We start from the raw sequence: 19,243 nt of genomic DNA, 5'->3' as shown, positions 1-19,243 counted from the left end.
TACATGAATAATGGTTGGAATGCGAATACTTACAACTAATCCAGTCTTTAAGAAACAAAACAATGGGAGTGGAGAGAGCATCAAGACAGGCTAAAAAGATGTGTATTGTCTCCAGACAAGACAGCCAGTGAAACTCTGCAGGTCCACGCAACTGTGGGAGTTACAAATAGTGTGACATAAATTCTGATTCTAGGATCGCATGATAAAGACTCAGGAGGAAAAAAGCAGAAATATTTATGTGAAATAGTGTGACATAAACCCAATATCCCGGTTGAGGCCGTCCTTGTGTGTGCGGAACCTGGCTATCAGTTTCTGCTCCGCGACTCTGCGCTGTCGTGTGTCGCGAAGGCCGCCTTGGAGAACGCTTACCCGAATATCAGAGGCCGAATGCCCGTGACCGCTGAAGTGCTCCCCAACAGGAAGAGAACAGTCTTGCCTGGTGATTGTCGAGCGGTGTTCATTCATCCGTTGTCGCAGCGTCTGCATAGTTTCCCCAATGTACCATGCCTCGGGACATCCTTTCTTGCAGCGTATCAGGTAGACAACGTTGGCCGTTGCAACTCGGCCAACGTTGTCTACCTGATACGCTGCAAGAAAGGATGTCCCGAGGCATGGTACATTGGGGAAACTATGCAGACGCTGCGACAACGGATGAATGAACACCGCTCGACAATCACCAGGCAAGACTGTTCTCTTCCTGTTGGGGAGCACTTCAGCGGTCACGGGCATTCGGCCTCTGATATTCGGGTAAGCGTTCTCCAAGGCGGCCTTCGCGACACACGACAGCGCAGAGTCGCGGAGCAGAAACTGATAGCCAGGTTCCGCACACACAAGGACGGCCTCAACCGGGATATTGGGTTTATGTCACACTATTTCACATAAATATTTCTGCTTTTTTCCTCCTGAGTCTTTATCATGCGATCCTAGAATCAGAATTTATGTCACACTATTTGTAACTCCCACAGTTGCGTGGACCTGCAGAGTTTCACTGGCTGTCTTGTCTGGAGACAATACACATCTTTTTAGCCTGTCTTGATGCTCTCTCCACTCCCATTGTTTTGTTTCTTAAAGACTGGATTAGTTGTAAGTATTCGCATTCCAACCATTATTCATGTAAATTGAGTCTGTGTCTTATAAGTTCTGTTTGTGAACAGAATTCCCACTCACCTGAAGAAGGGGCTCAGAGCCTCGAAAGCTTGTGTGGCTTTTGCTACCAAATAAACCTGTTGGACTTTAACCTGGTGTTGTTAAACTTCTTACCATAAAAAGGAGGCATATCCTCCTTCACTGCGCTCCATTTACTCCAATTGGAGCCAGTTTTTAAATACTTTTATAACCATCTATTTACAGATAATGTCCACTACCGGCGCACAAATACAATTAATATGCAATTAGCACTGAACATTGGTATCCGTAGCCATGATGGCAATCATCTGAGTTTGCAAGGCAATAGGCTCATGATCTCAGTCAGAATTTTCACAGCTGTAGTCAGACTTTGGATGGTTTTTCCTTGTGCTGCAATGGAAGTTAAAACATCAGCCATCAAACGCTGTATCACAGTTGGGTCTGCAAGTGCTATCACAGAATTGGCAAACAGCATCACACAGGAAAGAACGGGCTCCAAACCCATTCCGGTATAATCCATATTGAAGCAATTTTACTTTTATTACATTTGAACAGACAGATTGCATCTTGGAGCTGCGCTGATAGTTAATTACACTGGATGTAATTGCTCTTTGTTCCCTAGATCGATGAACACTCTTTTGGCCAATCGTTTCTTGCCAGAGTTCTTGAAATTATACACCAATTTTGCCTAAACGCTTCTTTTCTTTCAGTGTGCAGCAGCTGTTTAAAATGGAACAGCGTCTGAGGCACATCATGTCCCAAAGGACATGTATATGTTTTATCCGATGCATTAAGCCCAATGTCAATGCAATTCAAGTAACAGTGCTCTTAATTTGTGAGATGTTTTATTTATAAATGAAAATTTTCATGATCATTAAACCTGATACAACTTCTCACAAAGATGCTGGTTGATTTTATATGAGGACAGTAACTAATTTCAGTGCTTTTCTCGTCCCCTTCCTGCATGTTCAGTAGTTCCACATTATCACCCTCCTATATACCAGCAGAGTAGGTTTCATTGTCACCAGTGTTGTTTTTCATTCAAAATTAATGGAGTTGAGCGTACTGGATTGCCAGTTCCAGTCTGATGAAGTATCTTCTTTTGATGCCTAAATTAAGCATCAAAAGTTGACCTACCTATATGATGGTACACATTTTATAGTATGTGATGAAAATATTTACTAGACATTTTAAAATACCATTTTTGGCTCATGTTTCTAGGCTCTGACACAAATTACTCTGGTTCTAGTATTTCATTTAACGTTGTTGACTGAACCATTGAGGTTTTATAACCAAATCACATTTGGCAATGAACTAGATTTATTGATGAACAATGTTGACTGCAGTTCAGTAACTAAAGACAACTAAGGTGAACACAGGTTTATAGCAGTTTTTACAATCAGTGTTATAAAAGTATAATTGTCACCAAACGTTACACTGAATTTGTGACTTACAAAAGTTGTGCCCTAAAGTCACAAGTGCATTCACGCACGTATATCTTGTGCACTAGTTTTGATGATGCCTAATGGCACTTTTATTGTGGATTAATAATAGCTATCAGTTCTGCCTTTTCTGTTGCAGTTTGGATATCTCCTGAAGCCATAGGGCTTTGAAACCACTGTAGAATGTTGTATATGATTAATGATGCTGGTGCATCCAGTCATTGAGAAAAGTCAAATTTTTTTCACTGTATGGAGACAGAACTCATCAGCTGTTTTGGCACTCATGATGTTAGGCTACTGGCTATGTATGTAGAACATGATTTTAAAGTCCTTTCATGGGATCTGGGCGTTGCTGGCAAGGCCAGAATTTGTTGTCCATTCCTAATTGCCCTTGAACTGAGTGACTTGCTGGACCATTTCAGAGGGCAGTTTGTTGTCGTTCTGGAGTCGCATGTAGGCCAGACCAGATAAGGTCTGGCTTCTCTGAAGGACATTAGTGAACCAGATGAATTTTTACAATTGATGATAGTTGTCATGGTTGATGACAGCTGTCATTACTGAAAATAGCTTCATATTCCAGAATTGGGTCGAGGGATGAGAAACTTCAGTTATGAGGATAGATTGGAGAGGTTGGGACTGTTCTCTTTGGAGAGAAGAAAGCAAACATGAGATTTGATAGAGATGCTCAAAATCACGAAGGAGCTGGACAGAGTAGATAGCGAGAAACTGTTCCTGCTCATAAAAGAATCAGGAAGGAAAGGGCAGATTTAAAATTATTTGCAAAAGAAGCATATGTGATGTGAGAAAAAGCTTTTTCACACAACGAGTGGCTTGAGCTTGGAATACACTGCCTGGAAGTGTGGTGGAGGCAGGTTCAATCAAGGCATTCATGAGGGCATTTGATGATTATTTGAATAGAAATCATGTGCAGGGTATGGGGAAAAGACAGGGGAGTGGCACCAAGTCATGATGCTTGTTTGGAGAGCCGGTACAGCAATGATGGGCCAAATGGCCTCCTTTTGCTCTGTAACAATGCTGCAATTTCTTAATTGAACTTACATTTCACCAGCTGACGTCGTGGGATTTGAAACCATGTTCCCCAGTGCACGAGCCTGGGCCTCGGATTACTAGTCCAGTAACATTACCATAAAGCCACCTTCTCCCCAAATGACTAATCCTACAATTGATGTCAGGGCAAAACCTATCTACTTGGAGATTATATACTTTATTGGGAGTAGCCAAACCTTCAGCGCCAAACATAAGGGGCAGAATTCTCCCATTTTGAGACTGATTGCTGTAGCGGGTGCAATTTTGGCGTGTTTTCCCGCTGCTGCAGCAGGTGGGAAAACATGCCAAATTCAGGTCCTGACCGAATTAATTGTGCACCTGGGTGTTCCACACCATATTCAGTAGCGAGGTAGGCCTGGATGGCATGTAGTCTGCCATCGTGCCGGGTGCCATCTTGAAAAGGCAGCCAACATCACTGACCCACTATTGAAGAAAGAAAGTGGATCTCATGAAGATAGATTAATTGGATGCAAATGAGGTTCATACTTGCTTTTGGTGGGTTTTTGGACCATGACGGGTACCAGCGGGAGATCCATTGTAAATTCACGTAGGCATGAAACCATTTTCTTGGCCTCCTGCCATATTCTTCCACCATGCCTGATGTCAAACAGGCCAACAGGGGCTTGGGAGAATTCTGCCAAGGTCCTTTTCAACTTATGTTAATAGATTTGCTCCCCTGCCCCCATTCACAATTCTTTAGTGTGATTTACCAACTGTCAAAGTCCAAATCATTAACATGCTGAGAAGGTAAGTGGCACAGCACTAAATCTTGGAGTACTGCATTTCAGAAACTCTCTAATTCGAGGAACACCCATCTGCCTTTGCTCTTTCACCGTCAGCTATAGACCCCTCATCAGAACGAAAATAATTATTGATGAACTGTATTTAAGAAGGAATGGAACAAAAGGAACAAGGGAAGGAAAAAATTCTGTCGCTCATTTTCACTCGCTCTCAAAATATGTGTGGGAGATGTAACTCTTTGAGTTAGGATGACCTGCTGATTCTAATAGTTGGTCACGACTACCCCATTTTGAATAACTGATCTGCAGATACCCAGTTTTGTTTTCTCTCCTTCCTTAAACAAAAATTGTTACCTTGGATACTTTCAAGTCCAGTGATACATTTGATGTATTTAAAGAGAATTGAAAATTGTTGACCTTTATATCCTCTCGGACTGCTTTCAACAGCCGAGCACACCTGCTGGGTGACACATCCATCATGTGTTATGCTCTGTTTTTAAGAAGCATTTCAGTTCTTTTCTAAAGTAAAACTAACAATTTCCATATCTTCCTTTAGTACACCTCCATTCTCATTTGCACACATACAAACATGCATACAAATTACCACTTGATCCCGCGAGCCTGCTCCACCATTCAATTAGATCATGAGTTTAATTTTAACCATCACATTACTCCCTACCCCCAATAACCTTTCACTCCTTTGCTTACCAAGAATCTATCCACTTCTGCCTTAAAGATATCCAAAGACTCTGCCTCAACCAACTTTTGAGGAAGAGAATTTCACAACCCTCAGAGAAAAAAAATCCTCACCTCTGTCTTAAATGGATGACTCCTTATTTTTAATCAGTGGCCCCAGGTTCTAGATTCTCCCACAAGAGGAACATCCTCTCCACTTCCACACTGTCAAGTCCCCTCAAAATCCTGTTGGTTTCAATCAAGTCGAAACTTCTAAACTCCAGCAGATACAGGCCTAGCCTCCTTCTGCACTGTAGGGTTTCTATGATTATAGTCTTACCTTTTTACTTTTTGGGATATATTCATTTTGTACTCTATCTGTCAACACATTGAGGGGAGGTGATGACCTAGCGATATTATCGCTGGACTATTAATCTAGAAACTCAGCTAATGTTCTCGGGGCACGGGTTCAAATCCCGCCACGGCAGATGATGGAATTTGAATTCAATAAAGAGTCTACTGATGACCATGAAACCATTGTCGATTGTCAGAAAAACCGATCTGGTTTACAAATGTCCTTTAGGGAAGGAAATCTGCCGTCCTTAACTGGTCTGGCCTACATGTGACTCCAGCACCACAGCAATGTGGTTGACCATCAACTGCCCTCGAGCAGATAGGGTTGGGCAATAAATGCTGTAAAAGTTTTAACAACACCAGGTTAAAGTCCAACAGGTTTATTTGGTAGCAAATGCCATTAGCTTTCGGAGTGCTGCTCCTTCGTCAGATGGAGTGGATATCTGCTCTCAAACAGGGCATACAGAGAGACAAAATCAAGTTATTGAATACTGATTCGAATGCGAATCTTTACAGCTGATCAGGTCTTAAAGATACAGACAATGTGATACAGACATTGTCTGTATCTTTAAGACCTGATCAGCTGTAAAGATTCGCATTCTAATCAGTATTCAATAACTTGATTTTGTCTCTCTGTATGCCCTGTTTGAGAGCAGATATCCACTCCATCTGACGAAGGAGCAGCACTCCGAAAGCTAATGGCATTTGCTACCAAATAAACCTGTTGGACTTTAACCTGGTGTTGTTAAAACTCTTACTGCGTTTACCCCAGTCCAACGCCTGCATCTCCACATCAATAAATGCTGGCCAGCTAGCAACGCCCATGTCCCACGAATGAATAATAGAAAAAATTCCCCCTGCAAATTCCCCCACTAAATTTGGGCCAGGAGTGTTGCTGAAATTTGTCTTTTATCTTCAACATTTTATTATCATGTTCTATTTTTGCAATAAATTGAACTATTGCGGTAATGTTTCCCACCAGCAGATGGTGATATGTTATACATCAATTTTAAAAAATCTTTAAAAAGATTTTACTGAAAAAATGACCTTGCAGATGAGCTTAGCAATGTGCAGTAAGAAGGAGCTACCCCATAAATTGCAAATCACCACAATTTGCTGGCCGATTTATGCCAATTTGCCATTAACTTCTTGAAAACATCTCTCGCTGTGATTTCCACGAAATTACTGCATTTACACATTAATTGCCCATTAAATATGGAAGTTAAGTCCAATAATTAAATGCAGCAGCCTTTTAATGATATGATAACTGTTAATGAATGCCAAACAAAGTTTCCTGCCTAGAAAGTTAACAAATATAAGCGTGACGTTTCACGTCTTCAGGTTATGAATTTCTTAAACTTTAAAAAGTCACTTTTTAAATTTAAATTTTTTTCTTACTTTTTCTCTGTCTCTTTTCTCTATGTCAGTAGGGTGGATGATGGTGTGATAGTAAACATAGAAAATAAGTGCAGGAGTAGGCCATTCGGCCCTTCGAACCTCCACCACCATTCAATATGATCATGATCGATCGTGCACTTTCAGTACCCTACTCCCACTTTCTTGCCATACCCCTTGATCCCTTTAGCCACAAGGGCCACGTCCAGTTCCCTCTTGAACATATTTAACAAACTGGCCCCAACAGTTTTCTGTGGTAGAGAATTCCACAGGTTCACAACTCTCTGAGAGAAGAAGTTGTTCTTCGTCTCAGTCCTGAATGGCTTACCCTTTATTCTTAGACTGTGACTCCTAGTTCAGGACTCCCCCAACATCAGGAACATTCTTCCTATATCTAGCCTGTCCTGTCCCATCAGGATTGTAAATGTTTCTATGAGATCTCCTCTCCTTCTTCTAAATTCTAGTGAGTACAAGCCCAGTTGATCCAGTCTCTCACCATACGTCAGTCCTGCCATTCCAGGAATCAGTCTGGTGAATCTTCGCTGGACTCCCCCGATAGCAAGAATCCCTCAGACTAAGCAAAACTGCGCACAATGCTCAAGTTATGGCCTCACCAAGGCCCTGTATAACTGCAGCAAGACGCCTTTACTCCAATACTCAAATCCTCTTGCTTTGAAAGCCAGCATGCCATTAGCTTTCCTCGCCGCCTACTGTACCTGCATGCCAACCTTCAGTGACTGTTCCACAATGACATCCAGGTAACGTTACACTTCTCCTTTTCATAAACTGCCACCATTCAGATAATCTTCCTGTTTTTTGCCACCAAAGTGGATAACTTCACATTTATCCACATTATATTTGCATTTGCCAAGTATTTGCCCACTCAGTCAGCCTGTCCAAACCACCCTGCAGCTTCTTAGCATCCTCCTTACAGCACACACTGCCACTCAGCTTAGTGTTGTCTGCAAATTAGGACATACTGTATTCAATTCCTTCGTCCAAATCATTAATGTATATTGTGAATAGCTGGGGGGTCCCAGCATTGAACCTTGTAGTACCCACTAGCCACTGCCTGCCACTCTGAAAAGGACCTGTTTATTCACACTCTCTGCTTCCTATCTGCCAACCAGTTCTCTATACATTGCCCCCAATATCATGAGCTTTAATTTTTCTCACGAATCTCTTGTGTGAGACCTTGTCAAAAGCCTTTTGAAAGTCTAGATGCACAACAACCACGGTTCACCCTTGTCCACTCTACTAGTTACATCCTCAAAAAAATTCCAGATGATTTGTTAAGCATCCATGCTGACTTGGACCGATCTTGTCACCGCTTTCCAAGTGCTCAGTTATTGCATCCTTAATGATTGATTCCAGCATTTTCCCCACCATCAATGTCAGATAACCGGTCTATAATTCCCGGTTTTCTCTCCTTTTTTATAAAGTGAGGTCACATTTGCTACCCTCCGATCCACTGGAACTCTTCCAGAGTCTATAGAATGCTGGAAAATGATCACCAATGTGCCCGCTATTTCTAGGGCCACTTCCTTGAGTACTCTGGATGCAGAGCATTAAGCCCTAGGGATTTAGCAGGTTTTAATCCTAGCAATTTCTCCAATACAATTTCCTGACTAATAAGGATTTATTTTAGTTTCTCCTTCATGCTAGACCTATGTCTCCTAGTATTTCTGGAAGATTATTTGTGTCCTCCTTAGTGAAGACAGATCCAAAGTATTTGTTCAACTAGCCTGCCATCTCTGTTGCCCGTTATGAATTCACCTGATTCTAACTGTAAGGGACCTACATTTGTCTTCACCAGTCTTTTTCTTTTCACGTATCTGTAGAAACTTTTGCAGTCAGTTTTTATGTTTTCTGCAAGCCTACCCTTATATTCTATTTTCCCCTTCCAAGTTAAACCCTTTGTCTTCCTCTGTTGGATTTTAAATTTCTCCCAGCCCTTGGGTTTGTTGCTTTTTCTTGCCAATTTATATGCCTCCTCTTTGGCTTTAGCACTATCCCTGATTTCCGTTGTTAGCCATGGATGAGCCACCATCCCCATTTTACTCTTATGGCAGACAGTTGAAGTTCATCCACGTGTTCTTTAAATGTCTGCCATTACCTATCCACTGTTAGCCCCTCAAATATCCTTTGCCAGTTTATCCTAGCCAATGCACGTCTCATCATCAAAGTTAGCTTTCCTCAAGTTAAATCAATCTTTTAAAAAGCATTTAGATAGTTACATGGGTACGATGGGTATTATGGGTATAGAGGGATATGGGCCAAATGTGGGGAATTGGGATTAGTTTAGGGGTTTTAAAAAAAAAAGGGCGGCATGGACAAGTTGGGCCAAAGGGCCTGTTTCCATGCTGTAAACCTCTATGACTCTAAGTTCAGGACCCTAGTTTCAGACTTAACTGTGGCACTCTCCATCTTAATGAAGAATTATACCATATTACAACAGGTCTAGCTGACTGCATTTCCTGTTTCAACAAAATCTGCTCCTGCAGCATCATCTCCTGTGGCTTCCCTCCAGCCTCTTACAGACAAAATAAAGTGTAATGACAGGTTTCATTCTCAACCTTGTTCATATGCACCACACAACAGAGCTGAGCCTCTACCTTCAATTATTGAAAAAGCTAAGGAGTAAGAAGTTGGCTCCTATTTTTTTACAAAAATGGGATTTCTTGGGGGAATTCAGCTTCAGATTATCTGAAATAAAGGAATAATAACATTGTAAATTTATTTGGGATAAATAACCCTAGGAATTTATGTGGAAAGTCTTCTGAAGCCATTTGTTGAAAGAAGTTAATTTCAAAGGATGGAAATTCTCATTATGAGAACGCCACCAATGCAGTTACAAAATTACCACGTGTAACCAAATAATCTTCATGGTGTACATAAATTTCATACAAAGGAGGGTACACTAACCTGTGTCATGAAAAACAAAAGCAAAATCCTGGAAGTCTGAGATAAAAACCGATGCTGCCTCGACATGGTTGTTTCCAGTTTTTTCTGATTTTATTTGGTTTTTACTAAAAGTATTCTGACTCAATTTCAGATGCGGCCCCTGACTCGATTTCAGATACAGCCCCTGACTCGATTTCAGATACGGCCCCTGACTCGATTTCAGATACGGCCCCTGACTCAATTTCAGATGCGGCCCCTGACTCAATTTCAGATGCGGCCCCTGACTCGATTTCAGATACGGCCCCTGACTCGATTTCAGATACGGCCCCTGACTCAATTTCAGATGCGGCCCCTGACTCGATTTCAGATACAGCCCCTGACTCGATTTCAGATACGGCCCCTGACTCGATTTCAGATACAGCCCCTGACTCGATTTCAGATACAGCCCCCTTGCCTCTAGTTTTATGCATACTGCATGTTCGTACAGAAAACAAGAGAAATGGGAATAAGTGCATAACATCCAAATTACCTATGTTACAAATATCTGTCTTATACGCATGGCAATGGTTGTAGATGTACAAATGTACAGTTCTAGTACTTTGGTACATATTGTCTTGGTAAGCCAGCGATGGGAAGGGGAAAATGGGATGAGCTGCTGATTACAATACGGCCCAAATCAATACTGAATTTAATTAATTATTGTCTAGCGAAAGATCATGTTAGATAGACAATACCATACCTAAAATCTGCAAACTTCAACACAACATGGATATAAAATAAGAGTGTGTCGTTGACAGTGAAATCACAGAAATGTTGGGTGGGATTTTCCAGCCGCACGCACCCCAAGACTGGAAATTCCAGCCCGAAGTCAACAGACCTTTAAATGGTGCAACAAATTAAATGTCCCGCCTGCTACAATTCTCACAGCGGGTAAGATGGGACAATTCCACCCAATGTGTTTCCAGTGTAGTGGAGAACAGCCTGTGGTACTGGTGGCTAAACTGTCACAAAAGGCTTTCTCTTTTTTTGATCTTTTGACATTTGTCATTAAACTAGTTACAGTAAATTGTCTGAAAGTGAAATTGAGTGAGAAGGAGTGTTGTGGTTTGTGTGGTTAGCCGTCAATAACTGGGGCAATTATTCTAATTACAGCTGAGCGTTAAACAAAGAAGAATGGCAGATGACAGGAAGTCTGAGCCAAACGCACCACAGTGGGCCTCGAGCACAGTTCTCGAGGCTCCTTCACATCAGTTTGCTGCAGATTTTAAAGAGCAGAGTGCTTCAGATGAACGTATATCCAGGACTGAGAATGGCTACTCATTCAGAGAGAACCAAGCAGAGGCACAGGATGGAAGCCAAGCAGCCTACACAGTGACACAAGCAAATGGGATCAATGGGAAAATCACTGCTAGAGACGGAGCAACAGCAGGTAAAATGTTTCTCCTCTTATCTGCAGTAATATTTAACAGGGAGCGATCTATTCAGTTATAGAAACCATGAAGAGTGTCTTTGTATTTCTTGCTGTGGTACGGAGTTCTTAACTGGAAGTTACAAGCATTACCTAACCGAACAAATTACATGCACATCAGATTTTGGAGTATGAAACTTATAATCTGAAGTTATTGCAGTATATTGGGACACATATTCACATTAGTATTTTTACTTGGCTGTTTTGCCAGACCTCTAGATGGCAGTTCAACAGGGTTTCTGATTGGGGTGAGTAGTTATTGGTTGTCACAACCAATAACTGAGTTATGTCTGAAGTGGTACCAGTAGATGGAGTTTCAAAAGCTCCTGAACCCCAGATTGGTGAAAACTGGTAGAGATTCTGTTAACCATCATGGTTCTTCTTCAAGTAAGTCTTAGTTCAAATGTTACCTATTGTTTCATTTGTATTTGTGAAATTATTTTCTTTCTCTCCTCTATCCCTTGCTACCCACTTTATAAGGAAATATAAAAATCCAATTACTAACTCGTTGGCCGGACAGCTGATTCAGAGCAACGTCAACAGTGCTGGTTCAGTTCCCGTACTGGCTAAGGTTATTCACGAAGGCCCACCTTCTCAACCTTGCCCCCTGCCTAGGGATCCTCATGTTAAAATCACCACCAGTCAGCTCTCCCCCTCAAAGTGGAGAGCAGCCTATGGTCATTTGGGACTATGGAGACTTTACCTTTTACTTCAGCATCAATCTGTATATTTCTATAGTCAGCTTGAGCTGTTTGCCTCCTGCAGCCTCAAGAATACTGATAGTAACAACCCTGACTAGGATGCTGCTACTTCATCCTTCTGCCTGTTGGCATATTTGTTTTGTTGCCTATGCCTTTACTGAACAGTAAAGGAATTAAGTGTTATGGTGAGCGGGCGGGTAAGTGGAGCTGAGTCCACAAAATGATCAGCCATTATCTTATTGAATGGCGGAGCAGGCTCGAGGGGCCAGATGGCCTACTCCTGCTCCTAGTTCTTATGTTCTATGTTTTAGTGAGTCTTCTACTTGATTAGTCCAATTCAATCCTGGCTTGTTTTACCCTCTGTGAACTTGAGATCAACCAAAACTCTGCTGTTTGTGTTCTGACCCGCACCAGCTCCTGTTTACCTACTATATCTGTGCTCGCTGATCTATAACTGGCTCTCCATTAGACAACATCTTGGTTTTAAAATTCTCCTCATTGTTTTCTAATCCCTCCATAGCCTTGTACTCTCTATTTCTGTAATCTCCTGCAACCATACAGCCATCTGAGATACCTGTGCTGCTCTCATTCCGGCCAACCTGAACATCGCTGATTTTAATCCCACCATCAATGTTGCCCATACCTTCAGCTGCCAAGATCCTAAGCTTTGGAATTCCCTCCCTTCCTCTCTCCATCCCTCTATCTGTCTTTTTTCCCTTTAAGACATTCTTTAAAATCTATCTTTTTGGTCATTTGCCCTAATTTTGTTTTATATGTTCAGTGTCACTTTAATGTTACAGTGTTCCTGTGAAAGACCTTGGGATATTGTATTATGGTAAAGGTGCTGTACATGTACAAGTTGTTGTTGCCTCATCTGTTTTTGTGAGTGTCATCTGTTTCTCTGGGGCCACTAGTTCAGTTATAACACTGGGATGTCATTGATTAGTTTCCTTCCTATTTTCATTCCCATCAAAATAATGATGTTGAGTTCTTATGTGTCTGAACATTCTTGTGTGGTTAAACGTGTAGCAAATTACACGTGGGTCTAGATAGCACAGGTGTAATTTTTAATTTGGTACAGACTATATAAGAAAAAAGGAACAGTTTGCTCACTTTACAAAACCATGCTAATTGTGCCTGTTTGGACACGACTCTTGGCAAAGAGGCATTCATGTCCTAGTGCCATAAAAGATTCCAGCAGCAAATTTGTCTTCATCCTGAAAGATATTTTTTTCAGCTGTCTATACATTCACTAAATTTCAAAAAATAACTTATTTAGTGAAGTGCCTTGAAATGTGATGTTGTGCTTTATACATGTGTAAGTTTTTTTAAAAAACTCTGAATTCTTGTTATACTCCAAATGTAAAAATAATTCTTCACAAGTCTTTCATTGTGAATGGGCACCACATATTAATTATGCAAGGGAAAAAATATCAGTTGGTAATTATAATTCCATGTGTGCCAAATAATACATTTTTCTATGTGTTAAAAGGAACTAATGTAAAATCTTATTTTAACATCAAAGTATTGCATAAATCTAAACCACTGAAATTATATAGTTCAATTCAAGTTTCCTACTCTTCCTCTGTGGCCTCAACTGCTGAAGACATGTCCTACTTCCCCCTTTGCATGGGACTAATGCTTTTCCTTGTATGTTAACGTTGTCATTGAAAGTAATCTTTGAGGAGCTCATAATTTTTTTGCTGCCAAGTCTTGTTCATCCCTTTAGAGTGTTTGTTAGTTGGGCAATTTCTGACCATTCAGCATGATGTCCACTGGGACTAGAGTCTTGGATTTACTGCAGTACTGAAAGTGGAACTTATTCCATTAAGTTTCAACAGTAAATGAGTGGGGTATTAATGGATTTAGCAAAATATGAATGTACAAAATGTAACCTTTACCCTTGAACCATTGTGAACTCATTTGATTTATTACTGTGATGTATATTGGGACACAGTGAAAAGTATTGTTTCTTATGTGCTATACAGACAAAGCATACCATTCATAGAGTACACAGGGGAGAAAGAAAGGAGAGGGTGCAGAATGTAGTGTTACAGTCATAGCTACACAATCAATGACTATCTGTTACGTAGGTTAACTTACCAGTTTCAATTCTGCTTTTGTTTTCAAGTCACTCCAAAGCCTCACCTGTCTCTGCAGCTCTACAAACCTTCAAAATGTATGTGTTCCTCGGATTCTGACCTCTTCCACATCTCCAGTTTTCTTCACTCTACCACTAGCATCCTTTCATTCAATGTCTATGTCCCTAAATGCTGTAATTTCCTCCAAAAACCTCTCCCCTTTCACCTTTTAAGACGCTTCTTAAAATCTACTTCAAGCTCCTGTGAAGTGTGTCGCAACATTTTAATACATCATAAGCACTATATAAATGACCGAATTTGAAGCAGCACTGAAGAAATGCATGGTGAAAATAATTCCATCCTCTCCTGAACCTGATGCAGGCTTAACAACTCAAGAACATTGAGAGAAGAAATAAGATCTAGTCTAATTATCACAGTGGACAATTAAAAAAAATACTTAGCCAGGGCTTTCTTCATTCTGATGGATTTTCACCATTGGTTGAAAGAATGGCCAAATGGTGTAGGATATGTATGTGTTATGAGCTGGAATGCACTGCATGAAATATGAGCAGATGAAGATTTGATCATCACTTAGTCGGAAATTGGATAAATAGCTGAAAACGAAGGAGTTGCAGGGCTATTGGGAAAGAGCAGAAGGGGTGGGATGAAGAGGATAGCTCTAACAAAGAATTGACACCCGCACAATCAACCTAATGATCTCCTTCAGTGTTGTAGAGTTCTATGAACAGTCAATGCAAATTTGTTAATTGGGAATAAGGAAGCTATTTGTTGCAGCGCTAGCTCAGTTGGTACTGTAATATTTTTATTCAGTTCTGCCTCGGTGTTTCCATGACTACAGCATACTGCATATATTGCAAATTCTTGGCACAGCTACGCTAGGGCGAAGAGAAAGAAAGCATACTTGGATAGACTCATTAATATTCAGGTTATTGTATGTACGAAGCAACCCCGAGTCTTCCTTTATTGAGATCATCCATTACAGTGGCGTCCTTGTGAGTTTCATCAACTGCTGCATCTGCCTGTGCAGCTGTTGATTTCTCTTTATTCACTGCATTTTAGCCGTATTGTACAACGTAAGTAAAATATGTTCTTTTGCTTTGTATTGGGAGCTGCATGCTTTATTGTGTCATTATTGCTGCAAGGATATTTTTAGAATGTATAACAACATCTCTTTTTTAAAATTTCTCAGGATTTGCAGCAAAATAATCTTTGATCTAATATCTGTAAGCTCATTTAAACCAGCATTTCAAAACCTTTCAAAAATATGTATTTTTTAAACCTCAATCGCTTCAAATTTGTATATTGTGTACTTGTCCTAAAAAAACAGAATCATTCTTCAGCCAATAATCTTTCGAAAATAAAGCTATATGCTTGATGATTGAATGCTTTGTTTGGTTGGACGTTGCTCATACATTTTGTGTGAAGAAAATGCATCACAAGTTAAATTAAGGATTAGTGCAGACAATGAAAATGAATGAGACATTTCCGTATGGAAGCAGGCCATGTGACCCATCATGACTGTTCATGTATGAGTTGTGGTTGAGAGCTATCTAATCTAATCCCTTCTCTTTATGCACCCTTAATATTTTTCTTCAAATTCTCTTTTGAATAGAGCTCTAATTATAACCCATAGGGAAATGAAATTAAGTGCCTTGTGTGCCAAATGCTAGTTACACTGTCTATAAAATCTACACAGATGGTTTTGTTGCGTACATGTAGTGTTAATACATAGAGAGAGGTGTAATTTTGTTGAGTGAAATGAATATAGAGAAACATCGGGGACGATCTTACCAGAATTTGGCAGTGTCAGTTCTGGAAGGAAATCTGGTGTCAAGCTCCCCAGCTTCACTGGCCAGTCTTCTCTCCAGATTTTGAGCCTTGAAGTCTTGGGGAAAAAAAGAGCAGGCGTGGTTAACGCCACACTCTGGCGAGACAAGGTGCATGAACTTACCGGCTCATCGCGCCGGTCAATCAGCATGGCGAGCTGGGAAGATAGCAGAAGAGGCTAAAAATCAGGTCCATGCCGGGTTTGTTATCTTCCTGGCCCTGTTCTGCCAGCGTAAATGGGTTCACGCCCAGAAAAGGATGCAAAGCCTATTTGCACAGAATTAACTACATTTGCATCTAGCTAGCGAGTTCGGCACGGCTGCTTACCACCTCCCGGATGCTGCTGCCCTTGCCAGTGAGACACCATGTCAGTGAGAATCACTTCTGCTCTGCACTAGCAGGGTCCAGGCACCATGGCCATGCCAGGGAGATCGGAGGCCATTGAAACCCCCGCATGGTCAGGGACATGGCCGGGCAGTGCCAGCCTGGCAGTGCCCACCTGGTATTTTGGCAATGCCCACCTGGCCCCTTGACAGTGCCCATTCATGTGTGCTGGGGCAGTGCCGAGGGGATGGAGCCTGAGTGGGGTTTGGGGCGGGACGATGGGATATGAAGAGGAGAACTATGTGAGGGGGGTGGAGGACTAGGGTCGGGGGACAGGCTATGCAAGGGGGCTGATTGGGGGAGGTGGGGGGGAACGATTCATTGGGAGGCCCTTGATGCCGGTGACCCATGTTGGTCAGAGGGGTGGGTGGGAGAACATGACACCAAATGATGATGGGGGAAGGGGAGGAGGTCTTCTGGTCCACTGTCAAGGCGCCCTGCCCAATGGTTCCCAAGCACTCTGTAGCCAGCTTCCTTGGTGTGCTTAGGCTTCATGCCCCTCCTACCACCACAAAGCTCCCAGCTGTCAAAACAACTGACTGTGTGTGGGAAGATTGCAGTGCAAACTTGCCCAAAAAAATGGGTGTGAAACACCCCCGTTTTCAGAGTTTTGTGACACATAGGCGCGATCTTACTGGCTCACTGCACCGATTGACCGCAAAATTGGGTTCACACCCGTTTTATTGCCACACTCTGTTACCGGCACTGTTTTTCCCAGCGAGATCGGCTTTGTGCCAATTTTGGGCGTTAAATATTAATGACATCAGAGGAAACCAGATGTGGTGGCCTCGCCAGTGGAATCGGAGGCCATATTGAAGCCCCCAGGTGGTCAAGGGCATGATCGGCAGTGTCCTTGGACAGTGCTAGCCTGGCATTGCCCACTGGGCACTGCTCACCATATCTGTGTTGGGTAGTGCCAAGGGGGTGGTCTGCATGGGGGTTTGGCTATGACGGGGGAGACCAGCTCTGCAACAGGAGGTGGGAACTCTGCAGGTTTGTGGCTCTGCAGATGGGGGATGATTGGCAGGGGACAATGCAAGGGGGGGTGATTAGTAGGGGTTGTGCAAGGGGGGGGGGGGTAATTGGCAGGGGTTGTGCAAGGGGGGTAATAGAACATAGAACAGTACAGTACAGAACAGGCCCTTCAGCCCACAATGTTGTGCTGAGCTTTATCTGAAACCAAGATCAAGCTATCCCACTCCCTATCATCCTGGTGTGCTCCATGTGCCTATCCAATAACCGCTTAAATGTTCCTAAAGTGTCTGACTCCACTATCACTGCAGGCAGCCCATTCCACACCCCAACCATTCTCTGCATAAAGAACCAACCTCTGATATCCTTCCTGTATCTCCCACCATGAACCCTATAGTTATGCCCCCTTGTAGTAGCTCCATCCACCCGAGGAAATAGTCTTTGAACGTTCACTCTATCTATCCCCTTCATCATTTTATAAACCTCTATTAAGTCTCCCCTCAGCCTCCTCCGCTCCAGAGAGAACAGCCCTAGCTCCCTCAACCTTTCCTCATAAGACCTACCCTCCAAACCAGGCAGCATCCTGGTAAATCTTCTCTGCACTCTTTCCAGCGCTTCCACATCCTTCTTATAGTGAGGTAACCAGAACTGCACACACTATTCCAAATATGGTCTCACCAAGGTCCTGTACAGTTGCAGCATAACCCCACGAATAATTGGCAGGGGTTGTGCAAGGGGGGGTGATTGGCAGAGGGATATGCAAGGTGATGTGATCGGCTGGGTGGAGTATGCACAGTAAGAGTTTTAACAACACCAGGTTAAAGTCCAACAGATTTATTTGGTAGCAAATGCCATTTGTATGCAACAGGGGTGATTGGTGGGGGGGAAACTGGCTCAGGGAATCATCAGTGGATGAACCGGCACGGGGAGTGATCAGAGTGGGGGGGGGCACGTGGTGGAGACCAGCAAAGGTTCGGGCATGCAGGTGGATTTCAGAGGGGTCCGTGACGGGGGATTCATCAGGAGGATCCCGATGCCAGCAACCTGTGTGCCAGAGGTATATTACATTGCCACCAATGAGGTGGGGGGGGTGGGCTAGCAGGAGGTCTCCCAGTTCACTGGGAGATCGGGACACCTGTGCAATGGCGCACCAAGCAGTCTGCAGCCGGCTACACCAGCGAGCATAGGTTCTGACCACCACCAAGCCCTCGGTACTGGTGAGAATCAAACTCTGGCCATAAAAGTGACATAGTGTCATAAGATTGCACTTTCAATCTCGCCCAGAAACATGTCTGAAACTCGGGGCGCCCTAATCTCAAAGCTTAGTCCCCTTACTAAGTCTCCCTTTTTGAACCACCCCCAACCACGATCTTCACCAACATCAACCATTCCCACTGCATCGCTCTTCTGCCTCCACACACACCCGCCTCCTCCCCACCACCACTCATGATTATCACCATGATCCCCACCGGCATATCCCCCTCTCACCTGTCCCCACGATCAGCACTGACATCAACCATTCCCATCTGCAACCCCCACCCGCCCTCAACCCCGATCATAACCAGCATTAGGGTGGCGCAGTGGTTAGCACTGCTGTCTCACAGCACCAGGGACCCAGTTTTGATTCCCGGCTTAGGTCACTCTCTGTGCAGAGCCTGCACGTTCTCCCTATGTCTGCATGGTTTCCTCTGGGTGCTCCCACAGTCCGAAAGAAGTGCTGGGGCGGCACGGTAGCACAGTGGTTAGCACTGCTGCTTCACAGCTCCAGGGACCTGGGTTTGATTCCCGGCTTGGGTCACTGTCTGTGTGGAGTTTGCACGTTCTCCTCGTGTGTGCGTGGGTTTCCTCCGGGTGCTCCGGTTTCCTCCCACAGTCCAAAGATGTGCGGGGTAGGTTGATTGGCCATGCTAAAAATTGCCCCTTAGTGTCCTGGGATGCGTAGATTAGAGGGATTAGCGGGTAAAATATGCAGGGATATGGGGTTAGGGCCTGGGTCGGATTATGGTCGGTGCAGACTCGATGGGCCGAATGGCCTCTTTCTGTACTGTAGGGTTTCTATGATTCTATGATCTATGGTTAAGTGCAT

At 43.0% G+C, this 19,243-nt stretch overlaps 1 protein-coding gene across 1 annotated transcript in view; it reads left to right on the top strand.

Moving 5' to 3' along the window:
• LOC144503408 (microtubule-associated protein 2-like) overlaps window positions 1-19,243 on the top strand; it is a 358,193-nt gene that overhangs the window by 247,057 nt on the left and 91,893 nt on the right. The window contains exon 4 of the mRNA XM_078227719.1: window positions 10,856-11,132. Within this exon, the coding sequence (XP_078083845.1) occupies window positions 10,877-11,132 (256 nt within the window). The 5' untranslated portion in view covers window positions 10,856-10,876. The remainder of the gene's footprint in view (window positions 1-10,855; window positions 11,133-19,243) is intronic.

The sequence above is a fragment of the Mustelus asterias genome, chromosome 14 (assembly GCF_964213995.1).
Source record: "Mustelus asterias chromosome 14, sMusAst1.hap1.1, whole genome shotgun sequence".
In the NCBI taxonomy this organism is placed as follows: domain Eukaryota; kingdom Metazoa; phylum Chordata; class Chondrichthyes; order Carcharhiniformes; family Triakidae; genus Mustelus; species Mustelus asterias.
The sequence above is the reverse complement of the archived record's forward strand: the minus strand, read 5'-3'. Positions and strand labels throughout refer to the sequence as shown.